Below are 14,137 nucleotides of genomic sequence, written 5' to 3' on the forward strand. Positions count from 1 at the left end.
TTGACACAGACATTAGCCCAGTAGGAGAGATAGTTATTAAACAGTAATTTCACAAATAAATGTGCAGTTACAAATGGTGTTAAGTGCTATGAAAGCAAAGTGCAGTGCTCTGTGAAAATGTCTAGAAGGTACCCAATTCATTCAGGGAGAGCTTCTTGAGAAGGGACAAAACATGAAGAAGAAATTGGAGGTAGCTAGATAAAGAGTAAAGTGCAGTGTTTCAGAGTACGTGGTATGTGCCCAGGCCCTGGCGTGGGAAAGATCCTAGAACATTTGTTGGTCTGAGCTGTACTATGGTTGGGGTGGAGCTGTGCTATGGTTGGGGTGGTATGGAAGAGGTGGCCATCATGTAGGCCTGCCTTGGGCGTGTTAAGGATTTGGGTGTCGTACGTGTAGTAGGAAACAATTGAGCGTTCTCAGCACGAAACTGTGATTTATGTTTTAAGAAAATAACTGCTGAGTAAAAAATGGATTGGAGTTGGGACACAAACAGACGCAGGGAGGCCAAGTAGGCTTTTGCAGTAATCTAAGCAAAAGATACCTATGGCATGGACCCACGTAGCAATGAAGAGCACACATGAAGGATATGTCTTTAAGGGAAAGCCAGCTGAACTTACTGACTCATAGGTAACAAAGAAGGAGGAATTAGAGCTACCCAGTGGGTTTTAGGTCAGGTAGATGAATGTGTTTTTCTGAAATAGAGCTAAAAGGGTGGTTTGTGAGAAGATCGGTAACATCACTAAACTGTACACTTAAAATGATTGAGAATAGTACATTTTATGTTATGTATCTTTTACCACAGTTCTGTATTGGGTACATTGACTATTTAAGCATCGCGCTCTCTCTCTCTTTTTTTTTTTACATTGACTATTTAAATGGAAAAGTTACATAAGACAATCTCGTGTTTTGTTAAAAACACTGGACTTGGGACCAGGATGCTGACTGTGTGATGTCTTAAGGCAAGTCACTTCTCCCTGTAGGGCCCGAGTTTCATCTGGTAAATGTTCCTGTGAATTCTGAAAGAGATGATGGGACAGGACCCAGCAGGGCATCTGGGTGTAGTAGGTCTGTCAGTTTCAGCTGAATTGGGAGCACAGACTAATGAAGAAGTGAGCTTGGCCTCCCTCTCACTTGATGCTGACTTACTACAAAAATAACTAGCCACTAAATGTTTACAGACTATCCCAAGGGCTAGTGAAATGTTAGCTTTTATTACATCATCATCCTCATTTAACTGTTTTATTTCATTTTCATTTCAGTTATGAGATATAATAAATGCCTCATCCCCTATTTTAAAGATGAGGAAACTGAGATACAAAGATGCTGGCTGGTCTTGCCCAAGGTTACAGAGTCAGGATATGGCAGATTCTGGTCCCAAGTCCAGTGCTTTTTCCATTATAATGCATCTGCTCAGGAAAACAAATCATTCGTATTTGCTTTTAGGTCTATGGGCTGTTTTCTTTCCTATTCCTCTCATTTGCTATAAAGTCACATTTTACAGTTTTTAAAATCATTTCTAATATTTGCTTCCAGAGTAAAGCAGAAATTAAATGCTGCCGCCAGCATTAGACAATTTTACATCCTGCTGACATTATAGAGAATCTGTTTGTACTAACTAGAGGCTAACGTCATAGAATTACAGCTTAGCTCTTGTAGCATACCATCTCATTTCAGGCTCTTTTTCATATTTTAATTTTTTAAAAAGTGATATAGAAATAGTTTTAAAAGGATCATTCTGTAACATGGATGTTTATATTTCTAGGTGGTTTTGCAAAAGTGTAAAGTCAAGTCTCTTTTGCACAGCCCTGGAGACTACATACTCTTAAGTGCGGACAAATATGAGATCAAGGTGAGGTTTTCTCCTCCATTAATTTGCCTCATCAAAGAAAAACTGGGAAATATAAGAAAATTAAAATGGAATAGTACAGAGGGAATATTTCAAGGGAAGCAGGAATGGCTTAGTATAAGCCATCTTAAACTCCTTGGGAAGAGAATTACTCATTCTATGTATAAAGACGTTTCTTTCTTTTCTTTTTGAAGATTTTATTTATTTATTTGTCAGAGAGAGAGAGAGACTAAGGACAAGCAGGGGGAGCAGCAGTTAGAGGGAGAAGTAGGTTCCCGGCTGAACAAGGAGTCTGATGCAGGACTTGATCCCAGGATCTTGGGATCATGACCTGAGCCAAAGGCAGACACTTAACCACCTGAGCCACCCAGGAGTCCCATATGTACGAGGCAGTTTCTACCCCTGATTTGTAAATGAAGAAAAAAAGATCCATAGAAACTTATCTTCATATTGTTTTCTTAAGACCCATATCTCATACCCTTTTAATTCTTAGATCTAAACTATGAAAACATAAAAATCTACTTGTGTTAAAAAAAAAAACAATTTGCAAAAAGTTGACGGAGCACTCTCATATCTGTTCTTACTGAATTTTTTAAACCATTCCAGTGGTAGGTGTCTTCATTGGGGGAACTGAGGTTCAGAGAGGTTAAGTATTTTACCCAAGGGCACACAGTACATACATGTAGCATCAGAGCTTGAACTATAAAACCTGTGGTCTTTCCAATTTACTTCACTTTCTATCTGGCTTTGGCAAATGCAAATCACATTGTTTAAGGACAGGTTTTTCTATGGTGATGTGATCTGTCATTGTTCCTTATTTTTTTTTTATCTGTAGATTTGGCCAATTGGGAGAGAAATCAACTGCAAGTGCTTGAAGACATTGTCTGTCTCCGAGGATAGGAGTATCTGTCTGCAGCCAAGACTTCATTTTGATGGCAAATATATTGTCTGTAGTTCAGCACTGGGTCTCTACCAGTGGGACTTTGCCAGTTATGATATTCTCAGGTAATGTTTTTCTGAGCCTTCCCTTTGACAGTCTATTCCCGTTTATCTTTTTGTTGTGGTTTAATACTAAAGACAAAACTAAATATTGGATGAACCTGTCAATAGCTTGAATCTGGGAAACATCATAAACAGAGTTATATGCTGAAAATCACATAAAAAATATTTTAGAGGCAGTTATTATAGAGTTTTATGCTAGAGTCTAGAAGATCTAAGTTTTGATCTGTCCCCTTACTATGTCACTTCTCCTTGCAGAATTAAACCTGCTGGGCAACCCTCTTGTGTCCCCTCCCTCTTTGGGAGCTTTATACTAGCCCTCAATAAACTTTGCTGCCCACCAAAACAAACAAGCAAACAAATAAAAAAGTGCTTTTCAGGAAAATGAGGGGTTTGGATGAAGAGATCTTTCAGGTCCCTAGTTCTGATACATTTAAAAAGAATTTTTTTTAAGGTTTTAGACAGATAATGTGTATTTAGTAAAATAACGATATATTTATTTTCTTATTTTAATTCTAGTATAGTTACCACTGTAGTGTTATATTAGTGTCAGGTGTACAATATAGTGATTCAGCATACACTGTACATACATACATACACCACATCTTTATTCATCTGTTGATGGACACTTGGGCTGCTTCCATATCTTGGCTGTTGTTAATAACTGCTGCAGTAAAACATCAGGATGCGTGTATCCCTTTGAATTAGTGTTTTCTATTCTTTGGGTAAATACCTAGTAGTGCAGTTACTGGATTGTAAGGTAGTTCTGTATTTTTAACTTTCTGAGGAACCTCCATACTATTTTCCACAATGGCTGCACCAGTTTGCATTCCCACCAGCAGTGCAGGAGGGTTCCTTGTTCTCCACATCCTTGTCAACTCTTGTTATTTCTTACGTTTTTGATTTTAGCCATTCTGACAGGTACGAGGTGATACCTCATCATGGTTTTTTGTTCTTGCTTTAGATTTTATTTATTTGAGAGACAGCAAGTGAGCATGAGCAGGGAGAGAGAAGCAGACTCCCCGCTGAGCAGGGAGCCCAATGCAGGAGTCGATCTCAGGACCCTGGGATCGTGACCTGAGTTAAAGGCAGATGCTTAATGCACTGACCCACCCAGGCATTCCTCATCATGGTTTTGGTTTGCATTTCCCTGACGATGAGTGATGTTGTACATTTTTTCATGTGTCCTTTGGCCATCTGTATGTTCTGAGGTATGGTTCTGATATTTTAAGTTTTGCTTCCTCTTCAGTGGAATTCTGCATTGAGGGATCAAGTGGCCTTCTGTTGACTAGTAGAAAGACAGAGGTATTTAGAGAAAAATAAAACTTATAGGATTTCTCTCTAAAGAAATAAATAAGAAGAGGTCCATGGCCAAATAATTTTGTGATTTCCTGCATAACCTTAGACCCTTCTTGGAGATTGATGGTATCTGTAAGCATGTTGGAAGCTAATGGAAGCCGGTGCTATATGTGACTAAGAGAACACTTTGGTGGGACACCTCGGTGGCTCAGTTGGTTAAGCATCCCAGCTCTTGATTTTGGCTCAAGTCATGATCTCAGGGTTGTGAGATCAAGTCCCATGTCAGACTCCACTCTGTGCATGGGGCCTCCTTAGGGATTCTCTCCCCCATTCCCTCTGCCCCTACACACACCCCACCCCCGCCCCAGGCATGCATGTGCTATCTCTCTCTCTCTCCAAAAAGAGAGAGAAATTATTTTGGTGATAATCCTTGATTTAAAACCCAGCATCAGGGCGCCTGGGTGGCTCAGTGGGTTAAGCCGCTGCCTTCGGCTCAGGTCATGATCTCAGGGTCCTGGGATCGAGGCCCGCATCGGGCTCTCTGCTCAGCAGGGAGCCTGCTTCCCTCTCTCTCTCTCTGCCTGCCTCTCCATCTACTTGTGATTTCTCTCTGTCAAATAAATAAATAAAATCTTTAAAAAAAAAAAATAAAAAAAAATAAAACCCAGCATCACCTCCTGTAAGTTGGAGGATTTTATATAAGTTTCTTAACATTTCAGTTAACCTTCAGTTCAGTTTCCTGATCTGGAAAGTGAAGATGAGATGAAGTGCCTGTGAGGACCAAGCACAGGACCTGGGGGATCGGTATTACTGACAGCTCTGAGAAGTCCTGCATGAAGAAGCCTGCTTGAGCTCGTTTAACCTACTGTGCCTCACACTCACTGTACACAGAACCTTTCTTTTAAGGAACACCTATTACCAGCTCCCAGAATTAGTGTTCTGCGGCATGGTTCAGAAAATGCTGACTTGGAGTAGTACAGAAAATTGAATGTTCTCGTCATTGTTTTTATGCGTGACTGTTTGAGGTCAGCTGTATGGGATCTGTCACACTAGCCTGCAGGACTTTGGCAGGCCCTGCCTCTCTGGTCATACAGTTATAACCCCTTTTATATCTTCCTGGAATCAGACTTACATTTCTAACCAATTAGGATTCCAAACTGTCAGAATCATTTCTAGAAATGATTGATAATTACGCTTCAAGAAAAAAAGACTGGAACAGGTGCCAGAGAACATTAGTCTAAGTGTTTCATTCTATAGATGGGGGAAATGAAGCCAAGAGTGGGTATGGGCCTTGGCCAGCATCTCACACAGCTCACCCTAGCCCTCCATCCATCCATCCATCCATCCATCCACCATCTGTCTGTCTGTCTGTCTGTCCACCATCCTGGCATCATCTAGCAGGCATATGCTTAAAGTACCAGCAAGCCAGAGAGAAGGAACTTCTGAAGGAATTTCAAATCCAAGTAGTCACTGTGGGAAAATCAGATCTTTTACAGTTTAGTATCGTTTTTGTTTTTAAAGATTGTATTTATTAGAGAGAGAGAGCATGAGCTGGGCGAGAGGGAGAGGGAGAAGCAGACTCCTGCCTGAGCAGTGTGCCTGATGCAGAGCTTGATTCCAGGACTCCAGGATCGTGACCTGAGCCGGGCAGACGTTTAACCACTTGAGCCACCCAGGCGTGCTGTGTTGTTCTTGTTTTCAGTTAAGACTTGGGTGGGAGGGATGGAGAAGTAGGGTGGAATAGAGGTATCATCATCTTTTTAATGCTTTGAGTTTCTAAGGGTTTTAATTTGATCCTGCATTTGCCTTTCTTGTGTATGTATTTTTTGCACTCTGAGTGGCATGTACAGAGTCCAGAGGCCCAGATGAAAGTTGTGTTAATTTGGGGATTCGGATACACTAGCTTTGAGCAATAAAGCTGCAGAATTGTTTGCCGCTAAGAAGTATTAGATTCAGATTTCTTGGAAGGTGGGCTGTTTTATCTCTTGCCTCCTCCCCACCTGCCACAACACAAATAAACCGGCCTCTTTTGAAATCATAGTGCAACTCCTTTGGCATCAGTTGCTAAGATCGGATCGGGCTGCTTATGCTTTGAAGCTAACTGAGAAGAAGCAAAGCACAAATGGTCGCCTGTTGCTCAATAAATTGACGCTATGACGCAATCTCTGGAGCTGAGTTCTCTTGGTACAGCAAGCAGGGTTATTTAAGTTCAAGGGCCCAGACTACAGGGCAGGGATGTGTGTTTACAGTTCTAAAGTAATCAGAGTTAAAGGGGCTGCGAGCCTGTCAGGAGCTGCATTCTCTGCAACATATATGTGCTTCAGTCTTTGGAGTCGGCGCTCCTATCCCCAGCCACCCAGTTATCTAAGTTTCTGGTTATTTCCTGCTTTGCATTGGTGATGTGGGGCTTACTAGACTTTCTTGCTGTTTTCCTAGTTTCCTTTGGATTTGCTTTGTAGGCATTTTCATTTGCCTGTGTTCATTGCTCCACGGCTGCATTCACTATGTGCTGCAGATGGTTACTGAGCACTGCCTATGTTTTAGGCATCAGGATCTACATGGGAGCCTGCAGAAATACTCACCACACTGGTGGAAATTACTAACCCACAGGAGGGAAGATTGATATTAAATAGCTAGTTACCTAGAGATGTTTTCATGGTTGGGCTAAGGGCCACACTGTGGAGTAAGTACTTCAAGACCTCACGTAGCTGAGGAATAGGGAAAGCTTCTTTGACGAAGAGGTTTGGGCTTAGCTCTGAAGGACGAGTATCTGCATTAACCGGCAGTGGGCGTGCAGTGAGGAGCATTGGAGACCAAGAAACCAGTCTGTCCAAAGGCCCGGAGACTGAAGGAGGCTGGTGCTGGAGAGGCGCGAGCAGTAGAGAGCCCTCAAAGGGTTTGAAGTTAAATGAGGTGGTAATAGGATTAGATTTTTTTTAACTTTTTTTTTTTTTTTAGATTTTTATTTATTTATTTGACAGAGATCACAAGTAGGCAGAGAGGCAGGCAGAGAGAGAGGAGAAAGCAGCCTTCCCCACTGAGCAGAGAGCCTGATGCAGGGCTCGATCCCAGGACCCTGGGATCATGACTTGAGCCGAAGGCAGAGGCTTTAACCCAGTGAACCACCCAGGTGCCCCTAGGATTAGATTTTTAAGGTGAGATTGACTGATTGAAAGGGGCCAAGAGTAGATGTGGTGAGACCAATTGGAATTGTCGGCAGCCGTGCAGGCAAAAGATGACATCTTGGATCAGAGTCATCACAATTGAGATAATAGTGAATAAAGTAGGAGAGAATTTAAGAGGTAAAATCAATAGATGGTGGTGATTGAATTTGTGGCTTGAATAAGGAGGAGAGTTGGATGGTTGCCATGTTTCCTAGCTTGAGTAACTGGGTGAAGGAGCAAGCCAGGAAGTAAGAAGGAGAAACAGGTTTGGCCAGCAAGTTCGGTTTGGGACAGAGTGAGTGAGGGACAGGTCTTCTTCATGACAGAATCCCTTTCCCTTCCTAATGTCAGGTGAAGTCTGCTTAGCTGTGACTCTGCCGTGGACTGAGTTCTCTCTTCTAGAGCTCAGCATGTCTGGCCTCACACATCCTTCATTTTGTATTTACAGGTGGTGATCAGCTATGGTTTCCCTGTCCCTGCAAATTCTGTTTCTCTCCCTCTCAGCTGATCTCCTTCACCTGTTCCTTATTTGTCCTGGTTACCAGGCCCTGCCGTTTCTGGTTGACCTCTTGGACAGTCGTGTCCTTGTTGCCAGTCAAGTTAATTGACCTCTCACGGGGCCCAAACCGATTTTCCCAGAGCAAAATTTGCATATCCTTCTCTCATAGCTCTTTTCTTAGTGCCTCCAAATTATCTAAGCGTGCTCACAAAAGACTTAAGTGTGCAGACAACAGACGATGATTTTTTGTTTTTCATTTATACTGCTGCTTGGCAGGGTCACTCCCACTCTGTGCCTTTGTCACCAGCATTTGGGAAAGGTGAAGGCTGTCTGCCCTCCTACTCGCTGAGTTGTCTCTAACAACTTCTGAAGCATTTATTATTAATGTTTCTGGATTATTTAGGAAAACTAATCTTTCAGCCTCTACTGTTTTTTTTTTTTTTTTTTTTAAGATTTTATTTATTTATTTGACAGACAGAGATCACAAGTAGGCAGAGAGACAGGCAGAGAGAGAGGAGGAAGCAGGCTCGCCGCTGAGCAGAGAACCCGATGCGGGGCTCGATTCCCGGACCCTGGGATCATGCCCCGAGCCGAAGGCAGAGGCTTAACCCTCTGAGCCTCCCAGGTGCCCCCAGCCTCTACTGTTTTTATAGTTTGCTACCTGCTGAATAGAGTAGCACGTGAGTCCCTTGGTTTCCAGTCTTTATTCCAGGCTTTAAGGGGCTGATGGTATTCTAGGATTTGATGAATCCATCTTTTTACCTAGTCATGAAGGTGATTGCACCCCAGTTCTTACTGGTAACTGACCAGTTATGAATCCTTAGGCAAAGTATGTAACTCAGCTAGACTTCAGTTTTCACATCTTGGAAATGAGATGTTAAGTGAGATAATCTGGGTGGGCATTTTGTGCTTCCGTAAATGTTCATCAGATGCTGCCTTTCCCCTTACATGCCTGTGTTACCGTGTCATTGTGAAGGGTTCTTCCCCCGCCCTTTCTTAAGAAAGCTCTGTGTTTTGTCTCTCTTTTTTTTTTTTTTTTTTAAGATTTTATTTATTTATTTGACAGAGAGAGATCACAAGTAGGCAGAGAGGCAGGCAGAGAGAGAGGAGGAAGCAGGCTCCCTGCTGAGCAGAGAGCCCGATGTGGGACTCGATCCCAGGACCCTGAGATCATGACCTGAGCCGAAGGCAGCGGCTTAACACACTGAGCCACCCAGGCGCCCGTCTCTTCTTTTTTATGCAAAACTTTAACTCTCCAAATTTTCTTGAATTTTGCATTGTCTTTCTGTGTCTCCAGAAAAGATTACAGCGGCAGAAACAGAAGTAATATTGCCTTCTGATTCATATCTTCTAACTCTTGTCTTTGCAGGGTCATCAAGACTCCTGAGATAGCAAACTTGGCCTTACTTGGCTTTGGAGATATCTTTGCCCTGCTGTTTGACAACCGCTACCTGTACATCATGGACTTGCGGACAGAGAGCCTGATTAGCCGCTGGCCTCTGCCAGAGTACCGGAAATCAAAGAGAGGCTCGAGCTTCCTGGCAGGCGAAGCGTCCTGGCTCAATGGATTGGATGGGCACAATGACACGGGCTTGGTGTTTGCCACCAGCATGCCTGACCACAGTATTCACCTGGTGTTGTGGAAGGAGCACGGCTGACGCCACGAGCTGACCACCGCTGACTGACTTTGGGTGCCAGGGCTGCGGGTTTTCAGTGCAACCTTTCTGGCAGCCGACTGCATGAACCAAAGTTCTCACCTAACGGTATCATCGCGCAGTGCACAATCATTTATCTGTGTTTGCCAGGGGGCCAGGGCTCGGGGCGGGGGAGGGCTTGTTTTCTTGACACACAGCACAGCATGCTAATGACTTCATTTGTACTTAGTTACGTTGGTCAGTATAAGAGGATGCATTTGGGATTCATCTTTCTTGAATATTCGTTTTTAGTAAAGAAGGTTCAATGGTTCATTAATCTGCTAATTGGTTGCCTATAAAAACACATTCAGTCTATTAAAGCTTTTTATTATCGCCTTTTTTTCCTTTTGAAGTTGAAGCAAAGGTGCTATGATGTTGTTCCAGCAACTTCTCTCATGTGGGGCTTTGCTTTTATAACCACCAGTGTTATAAAGACCGCTGAGTCCTGTGACATTCAAAAACTCTTCACCAAATACCAGTTCTAAAGAAAGTCTGTCTTCCAGGGCAAATCAAGTTCTACAAATTGATTGTTCACAACACATTCTAAACTCTCGCACTTGGCAGAGTCAAGGTTGGCTATGTCTGAGGTTTAAGGGGGTTCTGGAGTTTTTGTTCCCCTGTGGAACATGCTTGTCCTCGACCCCTACCACCTGGGTGAGTGCACAGAGGTGATGGGATACAGTGGAAAGAGCACTGAGCAGGAAGGTTGAAAACCAGCTCTATTACCTAGCATTTGTGTGGCCTCAGTGTATCACTTCGCTAGGCCCCGTTTTCCCTGTCTGTGTTGCCACGTTTGTTAAGCTGAATGATTTCTAAGGTTCTGGTCCTGTGTCTGCTGAGGTGTGGGCACGAGTTGGTATTTCAGTTTTGTCTGATTCATTGTTTCCTTTAGGTCGGAGATATTTAAATGAAATCATTGGTACAAAGTTATTATCTATAAGGAAACCAGGTATATGAAAAGGATGGATAAAGGAGGAATGTAGAAAATGTAAGAGATTTTACCTAGAAAATGTTAGCAACTGGATGAAATGCTAAGGGCGATTGTGGTTCTTTAGACAGAATGGGCAGTCTTAGACACCTGAACCTGACTTTTCTTGCTCCTTTGCCTCTAACCTGATGTGTGGCTTTAGGCAGATTAACTTTCTATCCCCCGACCCTCATTTTCTTCATCTTTAAAATGAAGGAATTGCCCTAGATTGGGGTTCACAAACTCCAGTGCCGTGGCAGCCATGTACATGATGTAAATGGTTGGAGTGTGCTGGACAGGGTTGTGCTGAATCATGGAAAGCTTATCTAATGGGGAAGTTACTCAGCTCTAAGTGTTAGGTAGAAGTGAGCACAGTGGAGGCAGTGGAGGAGGAAGTGGAAATCCAGATTTTTATTTGAAATCTCCTGATCTGTAAAATGTTGACAGCTAATTGAGGAAAGTTTAAAATACAGTGAGCTAAACAAAGTATGTCTGCGAGCTGCCAGTTTGTATCTTCCACCTTCTCATTCTTGTAAAGTTAGGTAACTCTGGGATCAGGAGTGGGAATGTCTTAACATAATTGTCATAGACACGAGGGGGAGAGTAGAGGGAGCCAGCTCCAGGACAATTCAGCTGTTTCCCATTGTGTTACAGGAAGTGAGGGGGCTTATTTCATCCGCACACCAACAGGAAGTAGTTTGAAGATGGACACACAAACTGGAACCTCAGTTGTAGCCTCTGCCTGGGGGTATGGGTGACTCATTCTTGCTGGCGTGGATATAAAGCTTATCCACTTCACAGGTGGGCAGAGGGCTTGCTGGCAAAGCTGAGAAGGAAGCCAAACCTGGTGGGGACCCTGCTGTTCCAGAATCCGCAGTAGCACGGAGCCTGGCGGGACCTCTGAATGCCGTGGAGTTAAGACTCTAGAGAATCAGTGTTCAGTTTCAAGGACAGGTGTACTTCATATTCCTGTAGATTCTAAGGAGATTAGGCAAAAGAATATAGTATCTTCTCCATCCCTGAAGTCCATCTCACACTCAGTTGTGTGCCTGAGCTCCGCTTGGGCTTCTCAAGAAATGGACCAGGAATTGCGGCTGGAGTCCATTTTGGAGGAGCCTCAGGAGACGTGCGGCAAGGAGGAGGGTAAATGCCTTTTTCCTCGACCTCCGACCTGATCAGATCTCTGAGATCACTGATCTGATGACCATCCCTATTCCCACCTCACCTCCAGATACGTCCAGCATTTCACAGGGCAAGTAATTATAGTTATTTGTGGGATTTTTTTTTTTAATTTATTTTTTTTAATGACAAACCTGGAACTTGTATGACACGTCCCATTTCAGTTTTCGGTGGACACCGAAGTTCCCCTCCAGGTGGTAGCATGGTACGGCTTTGATTTCCTCCTCACAGAGGCCTTCATTTCACCTGAGCATTTTATTTAAAAGCTTTATAGATGCTGGGTTTATTCATACAAGTGCCAGCTTTTATAAAAATGAAAAACTAATGCATCCTTTAAAGAATAAAGCCAAGTGGAGGGTCAGTGAGAGAAGTGGGTAGGGGAGGGCCAAAGCTGGAGTGGCGTAGTCCCCTTGCGTTGCATGAGGGGGCTGCCCTTACGCACGCAGTGACTTCTGCTTCCTTAGCTCAGAGGGGAGGAAATTGCCTTTTACTCTTTTTTTGGTGAATATTCTCATTTCTGAAAAATTCGTAAGTCATGATCAGACGAGACGCCATCCTTTTTTGATGAGCGTTGGATTTCTTGAGTGAAGTTGTTGTGGTGGAAGCGAAGGGCCCCTCTCCTGTCAGGTGCATAAAGGGCAGAGAAACAACTTCGGGCTCCGGGGTGAGCGTTGGGGGTCTAGGAGAGCTGAGTGAGTGGGACATTTTCGCATTCCAAAGAGTGGTAAGTTCCTCCAGCCCCCTTATTTGAAGTAATAAGTCAAATTTGTCAAAACTGGCCCTGAGCTGACCTTTAGACCTATGGGTGAAATAGGAAGAAAGACTTCTTTTCGGGGCCGGGGGGGTGGTTAGATGTTAAAAGTTCCACAGGAAGGTACATAGCTTTGGACAGCTTTTCACAAGTGGAAGGTAGGGGACTGTTGCTATTAAATTTTAAGGATTGCACTTCATTTTTCATGGTTAAAAAAAGACCATTCTGGCCACTACAGACACATTAAATTATGAATGAGGATTGTGTAATCACTCTAATGTTTGTTCTCAGGAGAGTGATTATTGCTCTGCATTTTAGAAAACAGGGAGAAAAGAAATATTTTTGGAAACAGTATTATTTTAGACATGAAGAAGCTGTTTGTTAGGTTAGGCATTTTGACCTAGCAGAAGTAGCAAACGATGGTGGAGCTGGGCTTTACGACATTGCTTTGGCCAAACCCAGCCAGCTCCCTGCAGCTCTGGCTGTGTGCCCTGGCTTCTTGGGAACCTCGCGGTGAATCTTCCAAAATCACTCTGCCAGTCTCTGGGCCTCCTCTTGCGGGCCGAGGTGGCCTGCAAGTGCCTTTCTGAGTAGGGAAGTGTGCAGAATCAGATCACTGTTCTAGGATGCAGTCTGGGGCAGGGCATACGGTCACCTTTGCTTTTAGGGACAGAGTTCGTCGGGGTAGGGGAGAAGCTCTTTAGGTCTGTCCCATTGGTGCAGCCTTCCTACCTGGTTATGTTGGTGCTTGCTAAGATATTTTTAAGATCACCAAGTCTGTCTTGAGAATTATGCAGTCCCCAGCTAGAGTGTCTGATGCAAAGAGCAGGTTAGCATTTTTGATAGAAATACCCACTAGCCATCTCTGGCAGTGTCCGATCACAGGGTCCCTTGTTCGTGACTACTCTAGGAAAGTGAAGGTTTTTCCCATAATAAATCCTCCAGTGGAGTCCTGGATAGTCTTTGCACCGCTCCCTGGTCAGGCAGGATGGTCATGCTCAGTGCAGATGGACGTTTGCAGTCAGGCGGTTTCAGTGTGTTTCCAGTCTTCCCTACAGCACGGAACTGTGGTTGCTTCAAATCCGTATCACAGTCCTGAGGAGTGAGACCCCACTGGATTATTACAGTTTAAAGAACCCAGCTACTTCTACTCTTCATGAATGTGCTCAGATTAAAATGTTTTTGCATATTTAAACCTGGAAAATCATGAGTTCAGATGACGAAACTCACAGTTATTCTGTGTTCCCTCTATTCACATTGCAAACAGATGAATTTCACTAATTTAGACTTAGTGCTCTTGAGAACGCTCAGGTTGAGAAAGGCTGGTCTCACCAATCCAGCATCTATGGCAATGTGGTAAACACATCTCAGCTCACGTTTAACTAATTTGATGTATGTTGTAATCTAGGGAAAGAGGTAAAGTTTATCTGAAGTGTCTGGGATGCGGGGAGAAGGGAGTGCCTAAGATAGTAGAGCAAATGTGGGACAAGATGTCTCTATAAAATGAGAAATTATTTTCATGCATCACAGAAGCGTTCTTCTACCATGGGTGATTGTGCTAACTATAAATCATTGATATCTACACATTAAGGCAGGTTCTCTCACTTAGGCAACATTTGGTTAGTCAAGTCCAAGTTATTGTTTGTACTTGAAGGTAATAAAGCTGCATTTCTTTAAAAATATAATTCTGTAGTGAAGACTATTTTCTCACCTTTCCCCAGTGAATTCGGATGGGACTT

The 14,137-nt window shown here is 43.4% G+C and overlaps 1 protein-coding gene across 2 annotated transcripts in view; it reads left to right on the forward strand.

Moving 5' to 3' along the window:
- FBXW2 (F-box and WD repeat domain containing 2) overlaps positions 1-14,078 on the forward strand; it is a 29,598-nt gene extending 15,520 nt beyond the window's left edge. For both annotated transcript variants that reach the window (XM_032307036.1, XM_032307037.1), the window contains 3 exons: positions 1,763-1,849; positions 2,682-2,851; positions 9,177-14,078. In XM_032307036.1, the coding sequence (XP_032162927.1) occupies positions 1,763-1,849; positions 2,682-2,851; positions 9,177-9,465 (546 nt within the window). In that variant the 3' untranslated portion in view covers positions 9,466-14,078. The remainder of the gene's footprint in view (positions 1-1,762; positions 1,850-2,681; positions 2,852-9,176) is intronic.
- The last annotated feature ends 59 nt before the right edge of the window (positions 14,079-14,137 follow it).

The sequence above is a fragment of the Mustela erminea genome, chromosome 12 (genome assembly GCF_009829155.1).
Source record: "Mustela erminea isolate mMusErm1 chromosome 12, mMusErm1.Pri, whole genome shotgun sequence".
NCBI classification, from domain to species: Eukaryota; Metazoa; Chordata; class Mammalia; order Carnivora; family Mustelidae; genus Mustela; species Mustela erminea.